This window comes from Maylandia zebra, linkage group LG4, assembly GCF_041146795.1.
Source record: "Maylandia zebra isolate NMK-2024a linkage group LG4, Mzebra_GT3a, whole genome shotgun sequence".
Taxonomy (NCBI): Eukaryota; Metazoa; Chordata; class Actinopteri; order Cichliformes; family Cichlidae; genus Maylandia; species Maylandia zebra.
This window is the reverse complement of record NC_135170.1, coordinates 30119637-30134902: the sequence shown is the minus strand read 5'-3', so window position 1 is coordinate 30134902 and position 15266 is coordinate 30119637. Positions and strand designations below refer to the sequence as shown.

General features: G+C 40.7%; 2 protein-coding genes and 2 non-coding genes across 5 annotated transcripts in view; all 4 read right to left on the bottom strand.

Moving 5' to 3' along the window:
* The window catches only part of lasp1 (LIM and SH3 protein 1), a 30911-nt gene extending 28446 nt beyond the window's left edge, over positions 1–2465 (bottom strand). Inside the window, exon 1 of one of the 2 annotated variants that reach the window (XM_023152534.3) lies at positions 2147–2465. In XM_023152534.3, the coding sequence (XP_023008302.1) occupies positions 2147–2215 (69 nt within the window). In that variant the 5' untranslated portion in view covers positions 2216–2465. The remainder of the gene's footprint in view (positions 1–2146) is intronic. The other variant, XM_004552361.3, reaches the window with a different exon arrangement.
* An 866-nt stretch (positions 2466–3331) lies between these two features.
* LOC101474122 (plexin domain-containing protein 1) lies at positions 3332–14436 on the bottom strand. Its single transcript, XM_004552359.2, has 14 exons — positions 14130–14436; positions 8310–8476; positions 7884–8027; positions 5310–5379; positions 5090–5212; positions 4880–4998; positions 4679–4778; positions 4508–4603; positions 4338–4419; positions 4211–4271; positions 3998–4118; positions 3879–3905; positions 3649–3812; positions 3332–3542 (listed from the first exon to the last, which is right to left on the bottom strand). Exons 1-14 carry the CDS (start codon positions 14206–14208, stop codon positions 3429–3431), a joined length of 1467 nt encoding a protein of 488 aa, XP_004552416.1. The 5' UTR covers positions 14209–14436; the 3' UTR covers positions 3332–3428.
* Positions 6050–6121, bottom strand: trnac-gca (transfer RNA cysteine (anticodon GCA)). The gene has a single exon. It is a non-coding gene; the product is annotated as a tRNA-Cys (tRNA).
* trnac-gca (transfer RNA cysteine (anticodon GCA)) lies at positions 7606–7677 on the bottom strand. The gene has a single exon. It is a non-coding gene; the product is annotated as a tRNA-Cys (tRNA).
* Positions 14437–15266: the final 830 nt, after the last annotated feature.

Genomic DNA, 15266 nt, shown 5'->3' with positions numbered 1-15266 from the left:
AAACGCAGACAGCATGCGGCAATGATAAATTCACAGACACTCCTGCAAAGCTTGTTTGAGTGTTTCTGTGACTCTGCACAGATACTCAGTTTAACTTGAAAATCCACACTTCCCGCTAAAGTGTTGAATCTATCGCTTAATAAAACACACCAATAATTTTATTTATCCAAGAATTGCATATCAACTTAAAGTGAACCTAGTGTGATTTGCATATTAGCCTGTGCTTTTAAAAAACACTTCCTTGTTAAAAGTTTCACTGGCTACAGTTCAAAAGCTGCCCTCAACTCAAGCGACAAAAAGCCACTCTGGTAGATATGAGTCGGACACTAGAGCCAAATATGCATCTCGTCTCATTACTACCAGCAAGCATTTTAGGTAGTCAAAGGAAGCCAAATGACAAGGCAAAACCGTTACCAACAACAGCTTGAACTAAAATTCACTTCCTGTCTTTACGTGTGTTCGGCTGCCCGCGGGGCCCTACCCCGCTATACAGGAATGCAGCTGTCAGACAAAAAAGCCTATGTGGTTTAGCCTCTCAAAAGAGGGATATTAAAAGAAGAAGCTTGTCAGGTTAAGATACTTGGTTTAGATTAAAAACACAGACGTGTCAGAGCCCTTAGGCCCCTGAGCATTCACCTGAGCTAGCCTGGTACATGAAAAAAAATCGTCAACTCTGCTGCTTAAAACAAAAATAGAATGGCAATGTGTGTGTGTCCCATGGAGAAGGGGAAAGGGAGGTTGTTTTGGCATGTCTAAAAGGGGGTGTGCGCTGATGTGGAATGGCAGCTAAGACAGACGGCGGGCTACACTTCTGTGCTCAGTTCAGAGAAGGGAGATAGCACAGCAGGCCACTGACAGAGCACGTTTTACGGGAGTGTCTGTCTGCTGGAATGCACGCTCCTTCAGGCTGAATTACAGCCTGCATTCAAGCTGTAGTTCAGGCAATTTGACTCACATTTACACTAACTTTCTAGCATGCTAAAATGACTTGTACTACGGTGCTTATGCAGGAAAACCTAAATGTATTTGAATACAGGGCACTTGGGGAAGACAACCGTGAAGCAGAGCAGTAACGTATCCAGTCAGAGCTGATGTTCCTTTAGATAAACTGCTTTGTGAATGTGTCTTTCTACACCTTTTCCATCTGTTAAGCCCAACAGATAAGACAACTCAACAGGCATTGATTTTCATTGACCATTCAGACTTCCATTAGACAAATTAGGTACTTGCCCCAGGTCCTTCTTTGGTCAGATATAACCTATGGATCATATATCAAGCAACCAGACCCCACCCTGATCAACACAGCGAGTGCAATCTCTCTTTACAGATTTACATTAGAAGTGATTGCTGCAATATTCAACACATTCTGGACACCTTTGCCTCATCAAAGCTGAAAGGGAAAGAGGAAGACGACGTGCAGCACCATGTTAACACCAGTTGTTGCTCCCGTGTAAATTGGTAGCTTCGACAGATCCACTGTGGCTACAATTGATTAGATTATACGTCTACTTTGCCTAAAAACTAACTAGGCGGCTCGACTAATCATCCCTGACCTGGATTAGCCAGTGAATTAGACACAGACACGTCCACATCAGTCCACGTTGTCTTCAACAACAGTGGACACGAAAAATATGACAACGGGACTATACCGTTCTCTTTATATATCGTGCGTTAATAGATAATTTTTAAATACACACAATGAATCTGCCATCGAGGCTAAAAACGTTGATTGTCAGGTTTCGTCAAAGCAGCGGTTGGAGCCAGGCCTAGACTAGACATGGCTCTCCGGAAGCACTGTGAAGTGCTGGTTGGGGTAAATCCGTACCACAGCTTGAGGCTATCATCTTTGGGACAAAAATACAAATTCCGGTCCCTTAAGATAACCCACCAATACCACAATGCGGTTTAATTTGATTTTAGTGTACGCACTGTTGTGCCGTCGCCTTCCAGACGTGAGTTAGCCGTTAGGCTGCAAGGCTAGCGAAATACCTGTCCAGCTGGGGTGTTCGATTCATTCACAAAAATATGTGAAATTTGTAGTTTTTGGGGTGCTGAAATAAGTTGAGTCACTGCACCACTCCACGGCAGTGTATCAGCATTAATTTAAGAAAGAAAGATACGAAAACGAGAAGGTTTCGGTTCTTACCTTGTCCAGACAATTCACTTTTTCCGTGGGGTAAACGACTAGATTACATCTGCTACACAACGGATTCATGTTGGAGGAATGCTCTTCTAGCTAGTTAGCACAGAAAACGCCGATGATACTGGTCGTAGCTGTGTGCCGTCGAGTGTTTGCTCCGAAAAACAGCTATAATGTATGATTAGAAGCAGTAGCAGACCAACTCTAATCTAGTTGTATGTAGGAAATCCAGGAGGTTGTTGTCGTTGTAGCTGCACAGCTGGCTGTCAGTCCACTAACCAGAGACGGAAAGCGCGCTCCCGCCGCCCCCCTCTCTTCCTCCCTCGACTGCGCGTGTCCGAGCAGAAAGGGAAGAGGTTGTGTAGGAGGATCCGTTTTTTTGTTTTTTTTATGTTTGTTTTTATTTCTGAAAAAGAAAAAATATTACTACAAAATAAGGAACGAGAACATTCGTACATTTATATATTTAACTGGGACTATAGCACTGTTTTACTTGGAAATGAAGCAACATTATTTCAGTTTTCTGTAACAGTATGAAGGTCCAATCGCCGCCTGTGCATTTGCATATCAAACTTAACCGTATTTGCGCCATCTGTGCTCGCATAGAAAACTTGTGCGATCATCTTTATAGGGTTTTTTCCCTTTTCTTTTTTGTGCTTCACCAGTCCAGTTTTCTCACATCAAATTTTACACATCTGCCACGTTCACTGCACTACATACCCTACTTCACTGCTCATGTGATCCTTTTGTTTAGAGTGACATCTGCTGACAAAAGAGTTGCACTGTATCTGCGTATCGGCCTACATTATTTAATGTGTGTAGCCAGCTGCAACATTAGACTATTTGTTTACACTTATTTTATGTACAGCATAGAAGAAAAATGCAGAATCTTTAGTTACACCCCCCCAACAAAGCATGCATTTCAAGCGGGAGTACTGTTCAGGAAATGATAGGGTTACATTTGAGCAAGACAAAAAAGTGGAACTCAAAAGCATCACAATCGCAATCAAGAGCAGCAGGAACTGAAAGTGAAGCTCACTTTCTCATATCTTTGCTTATCTGATGAAAAAACTGCAAAGTTTATGTATGTCAGCTTAATGGCATGCATTTTACAGTGTAATGCAGTGGAGGGACTATGAAAACCTTGCATTTCTAAATAATGTTCAACAACAGCACCATCCCTTTAAGGTATGTTTTTAAAAAAGACTTTTAATCCTTTATTTGGAACTCAATTTCCAATGTAGTTATTTGCACAACATGCATGATCCATAATTCCCTTCACATGGATTTAACATGGCCCGGCTTCAACAATGCTGTCTTTTTCATGACCACCTCCTTCCACTTCCGTGTAACCAGACTCTTGCTTTTGAAACTTCAAGGAGGGCCAGTAGCTCTTGCGTCGCTGAAATGCATCAAGTAATAATAATACTCATATTATTATCATTGTTTAGAATATGAACATCAGCTTGACTCAGACTGAACATGTATAGGATATGTTTTGAACTCACCTGAATGAGGTAAAGTGGTGATACAGCAGAAGGATGGTAGCTGATGTAAAGAGATACCAGTATCAGGGCCAAGAGCAGCACCAGGGCAGATGCTAAGCCAGCGATCAAGCCAGTGTTAGCAAACCCAACGCTCTTGGTTGAAGAATCAGTTTTTACATCTGGAACTAAGACAAATTCTTAAGAATTCATTCCCAAACCTAATCTTACCAGTTTCTACAAGTGGTACTCACCACTACCAACTTGATGTTTAGATTCATCTGAAAGTAAAAGTTTAAATACTTATTCCATTGTAGATTCTGTTTGTTGTTTTTACTGAGCAAACACACAGAGTTTAGTTCCATATTCTCACCGTCACTGTCACAGCCCTTTTGTCGTGGAGTCAGAAAGGTAATGTCCTCGATCTCTGGCGTGATGGAGGCCCCAGTGGAGTTGTCATTCCTGGAGTAATCCTCACATGTTGCGCCTTGGCTCTGCCAATACAGTTGACAGTGCAATTAATGATAAACACATGTTGAAACGTGGACAATACAATACAATAAACTGATATTTAGTCCAACTATACCTCTTCTGCACAAGCATAATCCAGCCATTCTTGTCTGTGTCTGTCCATGCCGTCTGAGCATCTAAAACAGGAGACATTAAAATGATTATTTTTCTAACACTGTCGGTTTGCAGAATTCCCCACTCACCTCTGCAGTACGTGACACCAACTACAACCAGAGGTTTGGCTGGCTGAGAGGCAGAGCTCACAGCTGTCATGCAGAAGGCAGGCTGCACAGGGAAAGAAAAGGAAAACACTGCTGATTTTTAAATCTTTGACTGTGGAAAGAAATCTCTGGAGATTTAGATATTCACTTACTAGGCAAAGGAGTGAACTCAACAGCAGAGTAGTTGGTAATCTTTGTAACGTCTATCTCAACTCGATGGTACTCATAGATCATTTGCCGTGGGAGATCTGAAATGGAAATATTATGATTTATATGTGTTTTTTTATGGTAGCACTTTATTGTAGTGCACAATTATTGCTGACCTGCTGACTGAGAAGACGGCGACATGACCATGAAGGCATCAGATAACCCAGCTTTCACTGGGTGCTCAGCTGAACTGATCACGTCTACCGACAGAGGTATCTGGTAAACACAAAGAAGTTTCACTTAATACTTGCAAAAATAAGATCAAGTGACCTGATCTGAGAATGCCAGTAAGAGCAAAGAGCAGAAATGTTCCTCACGTCTCTGTAGCTGAAAGTGATGGTTCCTGTTTTGTAAAGAGCAACTTGAAAGGTAAAACCTCCTACTGACTCTTTGCCGGGGATTCTAACATGCTCCCACTGGACCACAAAGACCTCACCTGAAGATAATGAAAGCCAAATAGAAATCAAACAGAAAGATCAGACAATCTCATACTCAAGGACATGTTCAAATGTCAGATGGTATTATACCATTATCAAGGTATTGCACAGTGGATTCTTTGGAGTAGCTGGGGTCGAAATTAGCCATTAAAGGGGCGATGTACTGTGTTGCAGTCAGCATACGGTGAGTAATGTCCCCTGTGAAGATAAACCCTGGAAAAAGGCCAGAAGGAAAAATATGTAAGACTTGTGTACAACTTACTGCACTGCAGAAGGTCACTTGAACATCTGTTAGAAAATCAAAACGTACCTCCGGTTGCTATGGTAATCTGCCTCAGGTAATGTCCATAAAAAGGAAAGTCAAAGGACAGGGCTACTCGCTGCAAAAAGAGAAGATTCAAACAGACACAGACAAAAGAAGAGATTAAAAAAAATGATTTATCTGTCATCAAAAAAAAAAACAGATTGAAGAAATTTCTTTGTTGTCATGTTTTGATTTGTTATTCTGCAGTTAAAAGCACCCCAGCTGCTCCTTATATGGTACAAAGAAGCTTCAAAATCTCTGGGAAAACCTTTGTTTTGGACAAATCTCTCAGTAAAAAGATTTGTTCTACTTTGTTTTTTAAAAAGACTTTCAGACTGCTCTGTTTCATACAGTCTTTTCTACTTTTCTTCCTCTGAATGAGAAAGAACAAAGGAATATATTTAATATGGTCATCTCAGGCACACAGCTCTAGCTATGAGCACAGAAGCAACACCCACTTGCTGTACGTGAGGGGCCGCTAATCAGAAGAAATGATGGCCTAAAAGGAGAGTGGCTTTATGGGAAAGGAGCTGCATGGCTACATGAAAGATCATATAAGATAAATATGCAGCATTCTGAACTGGGCAACATGCTGAGCTTCTCTGATAGAGTACAATAATAAAAACATGTAACTGTAAATGAGCACAATACTCAATTTTACAACCAGCTGTATTTCTAATGTGACGAAAATCCTGTATGTTATCTTACAAGAACTACATCAGTTTGTCATGACCAAAATCTAAATAAGGGGGCACCCGGATTTGAACCAGGGACCTCTCGATCTGCAGTCAAATGCTCTACCACTGAGCTATACCCCCTACATGTGAGTTTAGCAACTGGTCTTATGACAACACATTGGGTGTACAGGATCTGGACATGTGACTGGAAGCAGCCTGTCTGTGATTAACATTTTCCCAGCATGCTGTCTGATGTAATTGTTTTTCAGTGTACTAACTGAATTATAGCAACAACTTGGCTTTGTAAGTACAGACAGTTGAACTGGCTGGGTGTTAACTTTCCAAAGCAGATATTCTTCTAAATAACTAACATCCAAAACACTATAATTCATGCCTAAAACTCACATTATTATTATTATTATTAGGATCAAGAGCGGGAACATGATCCTGCTGTAACCAAGTATAAAAATTTTCCATCAGTCCACCAGTGTGTGAATGTGTGTGTGAATGGGTGGATGACTGAATGTGTAAAGCGCTTTGGGGTCCTTAGGGACTAGTAAAGCGCTATACAAATACAGACCATTTACCATTTACCATCAGTCTTCACTCTTTGTAGTTTTCACCTTTCTATATTTAAAGTGTATTAATATATCTCAGTTTTGCAGCTCCTCACATTTACCAATATGTTAATGTGCCTCAGCTTCCATGCAACCACATATTTACAAGGGAACTTCATCTTGGCTTGGTCTCATATCAAATGTTAAAGGAAATTTTCAGGTATTTCTAATTAATGTAGAATTATTAAGTATTTGCCAGGTTGCAGGAACATATTCTTTTTATACTTCAGCTGGATGATGAACCAAAACTGTCAGTTTTAAAAGAAATATGGTGAAAAAATACAGTAAAAATGTGGAGCAAGCGACACTTGCTGGCCAATTTGTTAGGTACAGCTTGCTAGTGCTGTGATGAATGCTTTGCCTGGATTCAGCACTTTGCCTGCTTTAATTCTTTGTGGCACAATTTCAACAAGATGCTGGAAACAGTCCTCATAGATTAAGGACCATATTGTCATTAAAGGACACAGTTGCTGCAAATTTATTGGATCTCAAAGGTATTCTATTGGATTTAAATCTGTTGATTGCAGAGGTACTCGCTGTTGTGTTCAAGAAACAGGGTTGAGGTGATCTGAGCTATGTTGTGGCATGTTATCCTGCTGGAAGCAGCCATTTGAAAAGGGTGCACTGCGATCAAAAAGAGATAGACATGGTCAGCAACAATATGCAAGGTGACTCATGTAAATAATGCTCAGTTGGGGTTGGTAGTAAGGGGCCCAAGGTGTGCCAAGAAAATTTCGCCCACACCATTACACCACCACCAGCCTGAATATTGGCAGTGGTGAGGCAGAAAGGATTCATGCCTTGATGTTGTTAATGCCAAATCCTGATCATACCATTCAAATGTTGGAGTACAAAAAGGCAATTTTTTTCAAATGTTCTATTGCCCAATTTTGGAGAGCTCCCATGAATTGTATTGTTTCTGTCACCCATTTGCTTCCAGCAGGTTGTCTTGAACATGGAAGTAAAGAAGCAGTTCAGCTTAACAAAGTAAGCAGTGCATATATATGTAGGGGGCACCCAGATTTGAACTGGGGACCTCTTGATCTGCAGTCAAATGCTCTACCACTGAGCTATACCCCCATGCACAAATACCAACTTTGTAGACCAGGTGTAAAGAAATGTTGTAGTGAGCCACTTAGTCTACAAACCAGGAGAAATTCTATTCAAGGGTTCAAATCATTTTAATTTTTAACTCTGTAAAATTTTACTTCATTAATATGGTTTTTATGGGTTAAGAAAGAAACCGAAAGTAAGACGGTTCACTTATGTCTGTGTGTGAGACTCACCACAGCCTGTTTGTATGAATTTGACAGAATGCCATGGACTCTGACTTGACCATGCCGGACATCATTCATGTCTATCCACAGGTTCTCAGTACGTTGGTCCTCTGGACCAAAGATGCGCCATGTGTAATATTTGCCAGAATCCTCCTTCCATGCAGAAAACAGAAGAGATTAGAGCTTTAAAAGCATGATGTGTGTTGACAGAGTATGTTGCAAAAGGATTAAAAGTTCCCAGAGAACACAGTTAAATAATAAATTTCAGGTGTTGGGCACAGCTTCTCCGCGTAAGCAGAGAAGAGTAAATGCTTCTTTCCAAAAGAGGGCAGTGTTTAACTCCAAGTAAAACAAATACAACCAGGTAAGAGCCAAGAACATATTAAACGCCACAAACCATTACAGTAATAAGGAACACTGTGGTGTATAACTTACCACTACACGTGTCATATTGTCTGGGAGGGTAGTGATGCTTAGTCCTCCACCCAGAACTGCCCTGCTTACTCTAGTGTGGCCCGAAGATGACCTCAGTGTTCTATAAGCATTGCTGTCACCTCCATTAGACTCTTCGTGGTGCTGTGGGACCACACTGTACCAATCATCTGTCCAAAATAATGCATATGATTTTACAGTGCTGCCCTAGTCAGGATGCATTTCAGATTATAAACCTGCTGGTTTCATTTCACTGCCTTCAAAAATAAAATGCACATGAAACACTTCATTTTTATTCAGACTGAAGGTGTTATGGTCATGCTTAGTGCTCAGTCAGTCAGCCAAGCCGGTATCAGCTGTAGCCTTGTCAGTTAAATGCCCTTGTTGAATGAAAATAAACAGGATACAAATAATATTTACTGACGCTCGGAAAGAACTGTCAGACCCTATAAACAAAGAAAACCATACTGTAGTAAGCAAACTGGGGTAGGTAGGACTTGTTTTAAAATTCTGGGTGTTTTAATTGACAACTTGTCTTTCTTTCAAGCCACAAATTCCTGGTTAATTTTAGGTGTTTATTTTAACACCATCCTGTAATTTCTTATGGAGTGTGGAAAATGCATGTCTGCTGGTATGTTTATACTTAGAGTTGGATGTAAACCTGTGGACATCTTTGTCCTTGCACAACGTCTGGAACCAGTGCAGGTCTACACATGAAGCAACACAATGAACAATGTCTCCTCTCAGCTCTAAAGAATCAGTTCAAAGATAATGGCAAAAATAAATAAATACAATTAAATTTAAAAATGTCTCTAAATAGTCCTTGCATAGTTTGCAGCTGCCATTGACCTGTTGTAGGAGGAAACTGGCTTCATTATGCAGTTCAGATAGTTCACTTTGCTACCAAAGGACCCCCAATCAATCATGTGTTTCTATCATGCTTAACAGATGTTACTAAGTTCTCAAAATTATTTCTAGGCCTATATTTAAGTTCCTCTGTCTTAATATTTTCCTTTTATGGCCTAGTCAAAATACACTGCTACGTTTTCAGCATCCTAGAGTGGTCTCCTAACTGTTAACCTTGCCTTTGGTGTTTTGTAGGTGCCATCTAATGAATTTCAGTTGTGGACTAGCAAGTTTCTCAAAATAAAGTGATTTAAATGTTTTCCTGCTGGCATTTGTCAATCAATTCTGGTTTGAATCAGCTTGCATTGTTTAGTTAGGGGATAACATCAAGGGCAAACCCTTTCGTGCAATATGTTTTTTTTGTTTTTTTTTTGCCAGTTTTCCTGCCTTGAAAAATTAAACCTGGTAAGATACATTCATCTGTCTACAGTCATTGCCCTATTTACGACAGTTGATTGCGGGATTTTTACCTAGATTACGGGACACGACGATGACGTCACGCAGCAGCCTATATAAACCCCCGGCAGTGCCACTTCTTTACGGGGTGTCTCATCTAACCCTAAATGAGGGTCGTCGCCTGTACGTAACGTTTGCTGTTTTGGGCTTTCAGCAAACTACAGGGGATTTTTTTCAAGTAGCGTTGGAAAGGTCTCGGATTATATAAAAAAAGCCAACTTAATCACCCCGTCAAGCTCAGTTTCCTTTCAGAATCACCGTTAATGTATTGCCGTGGTCAGCCCGGCTGCCGCGAAGAGTTCGTCTCTGTTGCTCCGGTGACTTCTTGCAGGGAGTCTTCGCAATTGAGCAGATTAAAAATGAGCAAGGTAACTTGCCGGGCCTGCAGTGGTCCGGCTGGGAAACCTGCGCTCAAACACTCCGTAAACTAACATTCAAACGCCATAATTTAGGTTGTTACTTAGGTAATATGGACCTGCTTGCTCTCCAGGTCACGCTAATCCTAGCAAGTACTGCTAACTCATCCATGAGCTAACGCGACAGAGAAGATCTTAAACGTTAACACTGCTGAAATGTTGCAGCTTCATCGTTAATTGAATTGAAGCTGGGACAATACTATGCATTTATTTCTTTGCAGCAGTAGAAACTAGTTTCAGCTTAAGTCAGGCTAGCCACCTGCAGCCTACACTCTTTTGTATTAGTTATCAAAATAGAAACTGCTAGTGCGTTGGTATGGAAAAGAATGATAGTCATGTTTTAAAAGCAAGCTAAAGCCACCTGTTGCAGTGACTCAGTCTTGCACACCTGAGTTGAATATAGCGTAATGCAGCCTAACATCACAGCTGTGTATTGTAATTTACCTGGAAATTTTAGTACCGATTTTACTGTTTTCAAAAGCTCAGAAAGGGTGTATGTAGCTGAAGAGTGAACTCAATCTGTTCAGTGTAAAACACCGTGTGTGTTGTTTAACTCTTGTTGTGCTCATGTTGTCAAGTCTAATTGAGGACAATGGGAGGGCTCCTTTGCATGCAGACACCTCCCACCCCAGCTTGTGTTAATGAGAAAATTAACAGAGTAGATCTGAATCCTTTCTTGCTGTAGTTTTCCATAAAGAAGCCTCAGCAAAGAAAAGTCAGACAATAATCAGGAAAGCAACATTTATATATTGACTCAGACATTTTCAATTTGGCCATAATTCCGTAACCGAGTTTCAATGGGTGCCAGTACCCAGTGGAGCTCCTCTCTTGCCAGCGAAATGTCAGTTGATGTTGGTTTGATGCCTGCGTTTCTGTCTTGAGTGTGGGAGGAGAGCTCAGGCCTGCTGGTCCCTCAGCTTTGTCTTGTGCCAAACCCCCAGAGTTCAGACTGTGTGGGACACTGGCGAGGCCTGCTTTAAACATCGCTCTGCATTCACAGTTATAATGCTGATGTCTTCCACAGTCACCAAAGCTACACTGTGTCATTTAACAAGTTTCTAAAGTGGCAGCTCAAATGTTTTGACCTCATAGGGAACTCATTGTATTTATGCTACTCTCCACCCTTTCAATCAATTAAGTGCTGCGTCAATGTGTTCGTGGCAGCTTGTATATTATGCCTAGACGTGTGATCGCTGAGCACCAGATCCACCCTGTAGTGGCATCTATGAGGTAAGAGCACAAAGGATGTCTGCAGTGCAGCAGATGGACATATTCTAGTATAACAAAAGCTGGGAGGAGTGCATGTACTGAATATGAAGCTATGATATCTACTTGGGTCATCATGACCCCCACTAGGCATTTTATTGAATTTACTGGCAGACAAAGCAGTGAGATTTGAGTCAGACTCTGCAAGTGAGCTGAAACTGCATAATGCAGTCCAGTCTGCTTGGTGTCTAACAACATTTCTTGGAATAGAAGATTGTGCAGTGGAAGAAAATAGAAACCCCCCTTTTCAGTCATGCTTTGAGATTTAATTTCAAGATTCACTTGAACTAATTTGTAACACTGGAATTGTCTTTGGAATTGCAAGATATAGCTATAAAAACTGTTTAGACTAAGGTTAGGCTGATTCTAAAAATTTTGAGCCTTTCATTAAAATGTTTAAACATATGGCCAAACATTTTAGAAAATGAATGGAAACCTAGCATATAAATGTTATTACTTCACAAAAAGACCCACACAAGAAAGGAGGTGCAACAGAGAGAGGATTGAGTAGTGACTGTGCATCGAGATTTGTTTAGTGCGTCTTTCTGGCTTTGTGCAGTTTCGGGTGATTCCCTGGTTAGAAGGTAATACCTGAGAAAATTAACATTTGCACAGAGTTTGGATAAAGAGATAATAAAGAAGAAAGCCACAACGGGTCACGTATATAGATGGAGTTTGGTCTAACTTGATTATTTTAAAAAAGGTTTGTTTGCTGGGTTAAAGTTTAAAAGAATAAGATAAAGGATAACCAAATAAAAGCCTCATGAGGTAAAAGAGAAACCTTTCCCCCCCTGCACTAAATAGGCAGATGTTTTGGAATGAAAACTGATCTCTGCCCACTCTTTTAGGAGCTACCAAACCACAACATTTAGCTGCCTTTTTCTGCAAGTGGTCAGCTCAGAGTGGTCTGAGAGGACACACCCTTCCTGTGCAGAGGCTGAAGGATTTGGCATGAAGCACCAAACGTCCCCTGGTTCATTTCAAAGAGCGTGTCTGAATTGTAGAAGTGCAGTTTCAATAGAAAGCACATATTAAACTTGAAGTCTCCCAGTTCTAATGAGATAGCTGATAAGTGGACTCGCTCTCATGTGCTGGCATGCTGTTGCAATAGTTTAATGATTTTAGAGGAACATCCTTTAAAAATAACACCCAGAATATAAAACATGTCAAACGATAACCCCAAGAGGGTGCAACAAATTTCATGTTGAGCCTTTAAAGACAAGAGACAAGTCTTTGTTAAGAAAACAAATGTACTGATTACCTCACTTTTCTTCTGCTATGGAGAAACAAAATCTCTGCGTTCAAGACACGAAAACATTTCTGCTTTTCATTTTCAGATAAGAGAAATGAATTAAGGAGACAAAGCTCAGACCGCAGCTATTTCATATACAAAGCCTTCTCCAAATAACTACATAATTCAAAGTTGCTCAGCTGTTGGCAGATGGCTGTTTTTGTTCCTGCCACTTTCCTAAAACACATCCGTGTTTTGCTATCGCCAGTGACATTACACATGACTTTTATAAAATAAGGGCCCGCAGACAATAACATCCTATCTGTGGCTCAATCTTAGAAAACAATCTGTCACTTTGTTTCTCTTTCTTGTAATATTTTTTTTATACTTTGCTCCAAAATGCCTGGATTAACTTCAGGCTATTTGTTAAGCAAACTTCTCAGCAGGACAAATGATGAGAGGCCAAACACTGAGGTCATTTCTGGGTGCACGATTCATTTCACCTCAGGGCTCTGTGTTTTTACAGTCTGGTTCAGATGATGTTGATGGCTTTCGGGCCAGAGTGATTTTTTTAAAAAGGTTGAACTGTATATAATGTTGAGTGGCAGTGCAGATAAGAACTATTAAGGAAAGGAGGATTATGCTAGATCAACAGAGACAGTTGACCCCTAATGTTGCAAGAACACGGAGTCCCTCCTTCGCAACACTATGATGCAGAAGAACTCTCAAACTTTCCGCTGTTTTAATGAAATAAGCTTTCTGATGAGCTCTATCCCGAGGAAGAAAAAGTATGACCAATTTTCAGTTTATATCATATCTCTTTCTCAGACAGCTGTTTTAGCTCAGGAATCGCTGAAAGGATGAGCTGGGATGCAAGAAGGGAGTTTCCAGAGATTCAGACTCCCAAATCAGCTAACATGTTTCCCAACCACTACTCGACATATTTGTATATCTCGCGATGGAAATGCAAGCGATAGACTCACGTCGTCCATGCAGCAGGCTCGTAAAAAGTTGTGCCAAACTTGCAGGGATGCAAGAAGAAAAACAAGTCTAAATCTAATTTTAACCTGAGACGGGCTGTTTGTGGGTTGCTGTTTAGACTCTGTCGCATGCTTGTGGAAGAGGGTATTTTTATTGTGCCCTTTATTGTAAACTAGTTCATTCACTTGTTGTGTGTAAAATGAAAAGGGCATGGTATACCCATTTGCTGCTCCATAAAGATTCCTACTGAAGTTCTGTGGCTTAGAGCAAATTAAATTAACACGCAGTCGCATGTGCAACATCAGGATGAAAATGTTAAAAACACACATTCTGTAAATAAAAATTGCAAATGTTTGCTTAGCTTTTGAGTAAATGAGAAAACAACTGTTATTGCTAATCATAAATACCAGTGCACTGGCTTCAAAGCATACAGCAAATGATTAAAAACATATATATGGAGAAGCTGCCAGAGAAAAATCACCTGCAGGCTTAAGCATCTTTGCGACAAAATCAGGCAAAATAAACAAAAGCATTAATGATGATGCATGAAAAAGACACCGAGCTCACCTGTCTGCTGCTGAACCCAAACTTCAGCAAGCTGTGTTTGGGAGAGACAGAGAAATAGCATCACCAACCTCAGACACATGTTTGACCTGAAAAAGACAAAAGCAAAAATGACAGCCTCGTCTCTGCTCCTCTTTTCTCCTCTTTCTCCACTCTCGGTCTCACTGCCGGCGCACACCACCCTGTTTGTAACTACACCCCTTCTCTCCTCCTCAACGTTGTTCCCCTGCTGCCATGGTGATTGCAAAGACACAGAGATCAGCTCGCTGGGGTCCACAAAAGGTCTGGACCTTGAGTTTGCCTCCTTTCTGTTTATATTAACCACACAGCAACTCTGCTCATTCGTCAGTGAAGTTCTCTGGAATCACAGCATCATTCAGAGAAATAATAAAAGTAAGACCAACAATGGCAGCAGCAGAATGGCGCCTCCCTCTGTCCAAACGGGCTGTGAGGACGGTCAGAAATCTGACATCTTAGATTAGACGTGGCGATCATGATGCTAACAAGGCCAGACCTAAAACCTAAACATTGTCATTAACCTTTCGTAGCCTACATGGCACACAAAACTTTCTTTGTAGGAATTTAATTTCCAGCGGTTTTGTAAAAGGCCTGCTTTAGATGACATGCAAACTGGCAAAAAGCAAAGTTTGCAAGTAATGCGGTTCACTCCACCACCTCTCTATTTAATTATCTCTATCTGCTATGCGAGCAAACATGGAATCTTTGGCAGGGAAAATGACAGCTGAGAGTTTATTAGATTCACAGCTGGAGAGATAATCAGTACCATGTCTCATAATCCCGATTGTAAACACAGTATACAGCATGACAGCAGCAGGTGGCAGTTTTCACACAGTGACAATGTGAGGACAGTAAATAAACGGATAATATACATCTTCCAAATTTTCCTCTATTAAAATGTTGGTGTCCATAATATTCACAATGGTTAAAAACCTACTGCATTCACAAGGGGTATCCTGTTATTTGAAACTTACTGCAATTACGTGCAAAGAGGAACTGCTGCCTGCTAAACATCCCTTAGGATCATTTGGGTTCATAGGCTCTCTTTAAACAATGCTGACATACCCATATGCATTTTAAAAATATTGCTATTGTTTTTATTTTCTGACTTTTAGTTAAAGC

What these genes read in the sequence shown, in the direction of transcription:
- LOC101474122 (XM_004552359.2), bottom strand. Translation starts at nt 14,208, where the DNA reads ATGTGTCTGAGGTTGGTGATGCTATTTCTCTGTCTCTCCCAAACACAG. An exon ending in TGGTGTCACGTACTGCAGAG is followed by an intron (nt 4,272 to 4,337) that starts GTGAGTGGGGAA and finishes CTCCTGTTTTAG; the next exon opens with ATGCTCAGACGGCATGGACA. An exon ending in AAAGGGCTGTGACAGTGACG is followed by an intron (nt 3,906 to 3,997) that starts GTGAGAATATGG and finishes TTTTACTTTCAG; the next exon opens with ATGAATCTAAACATCAAGTT.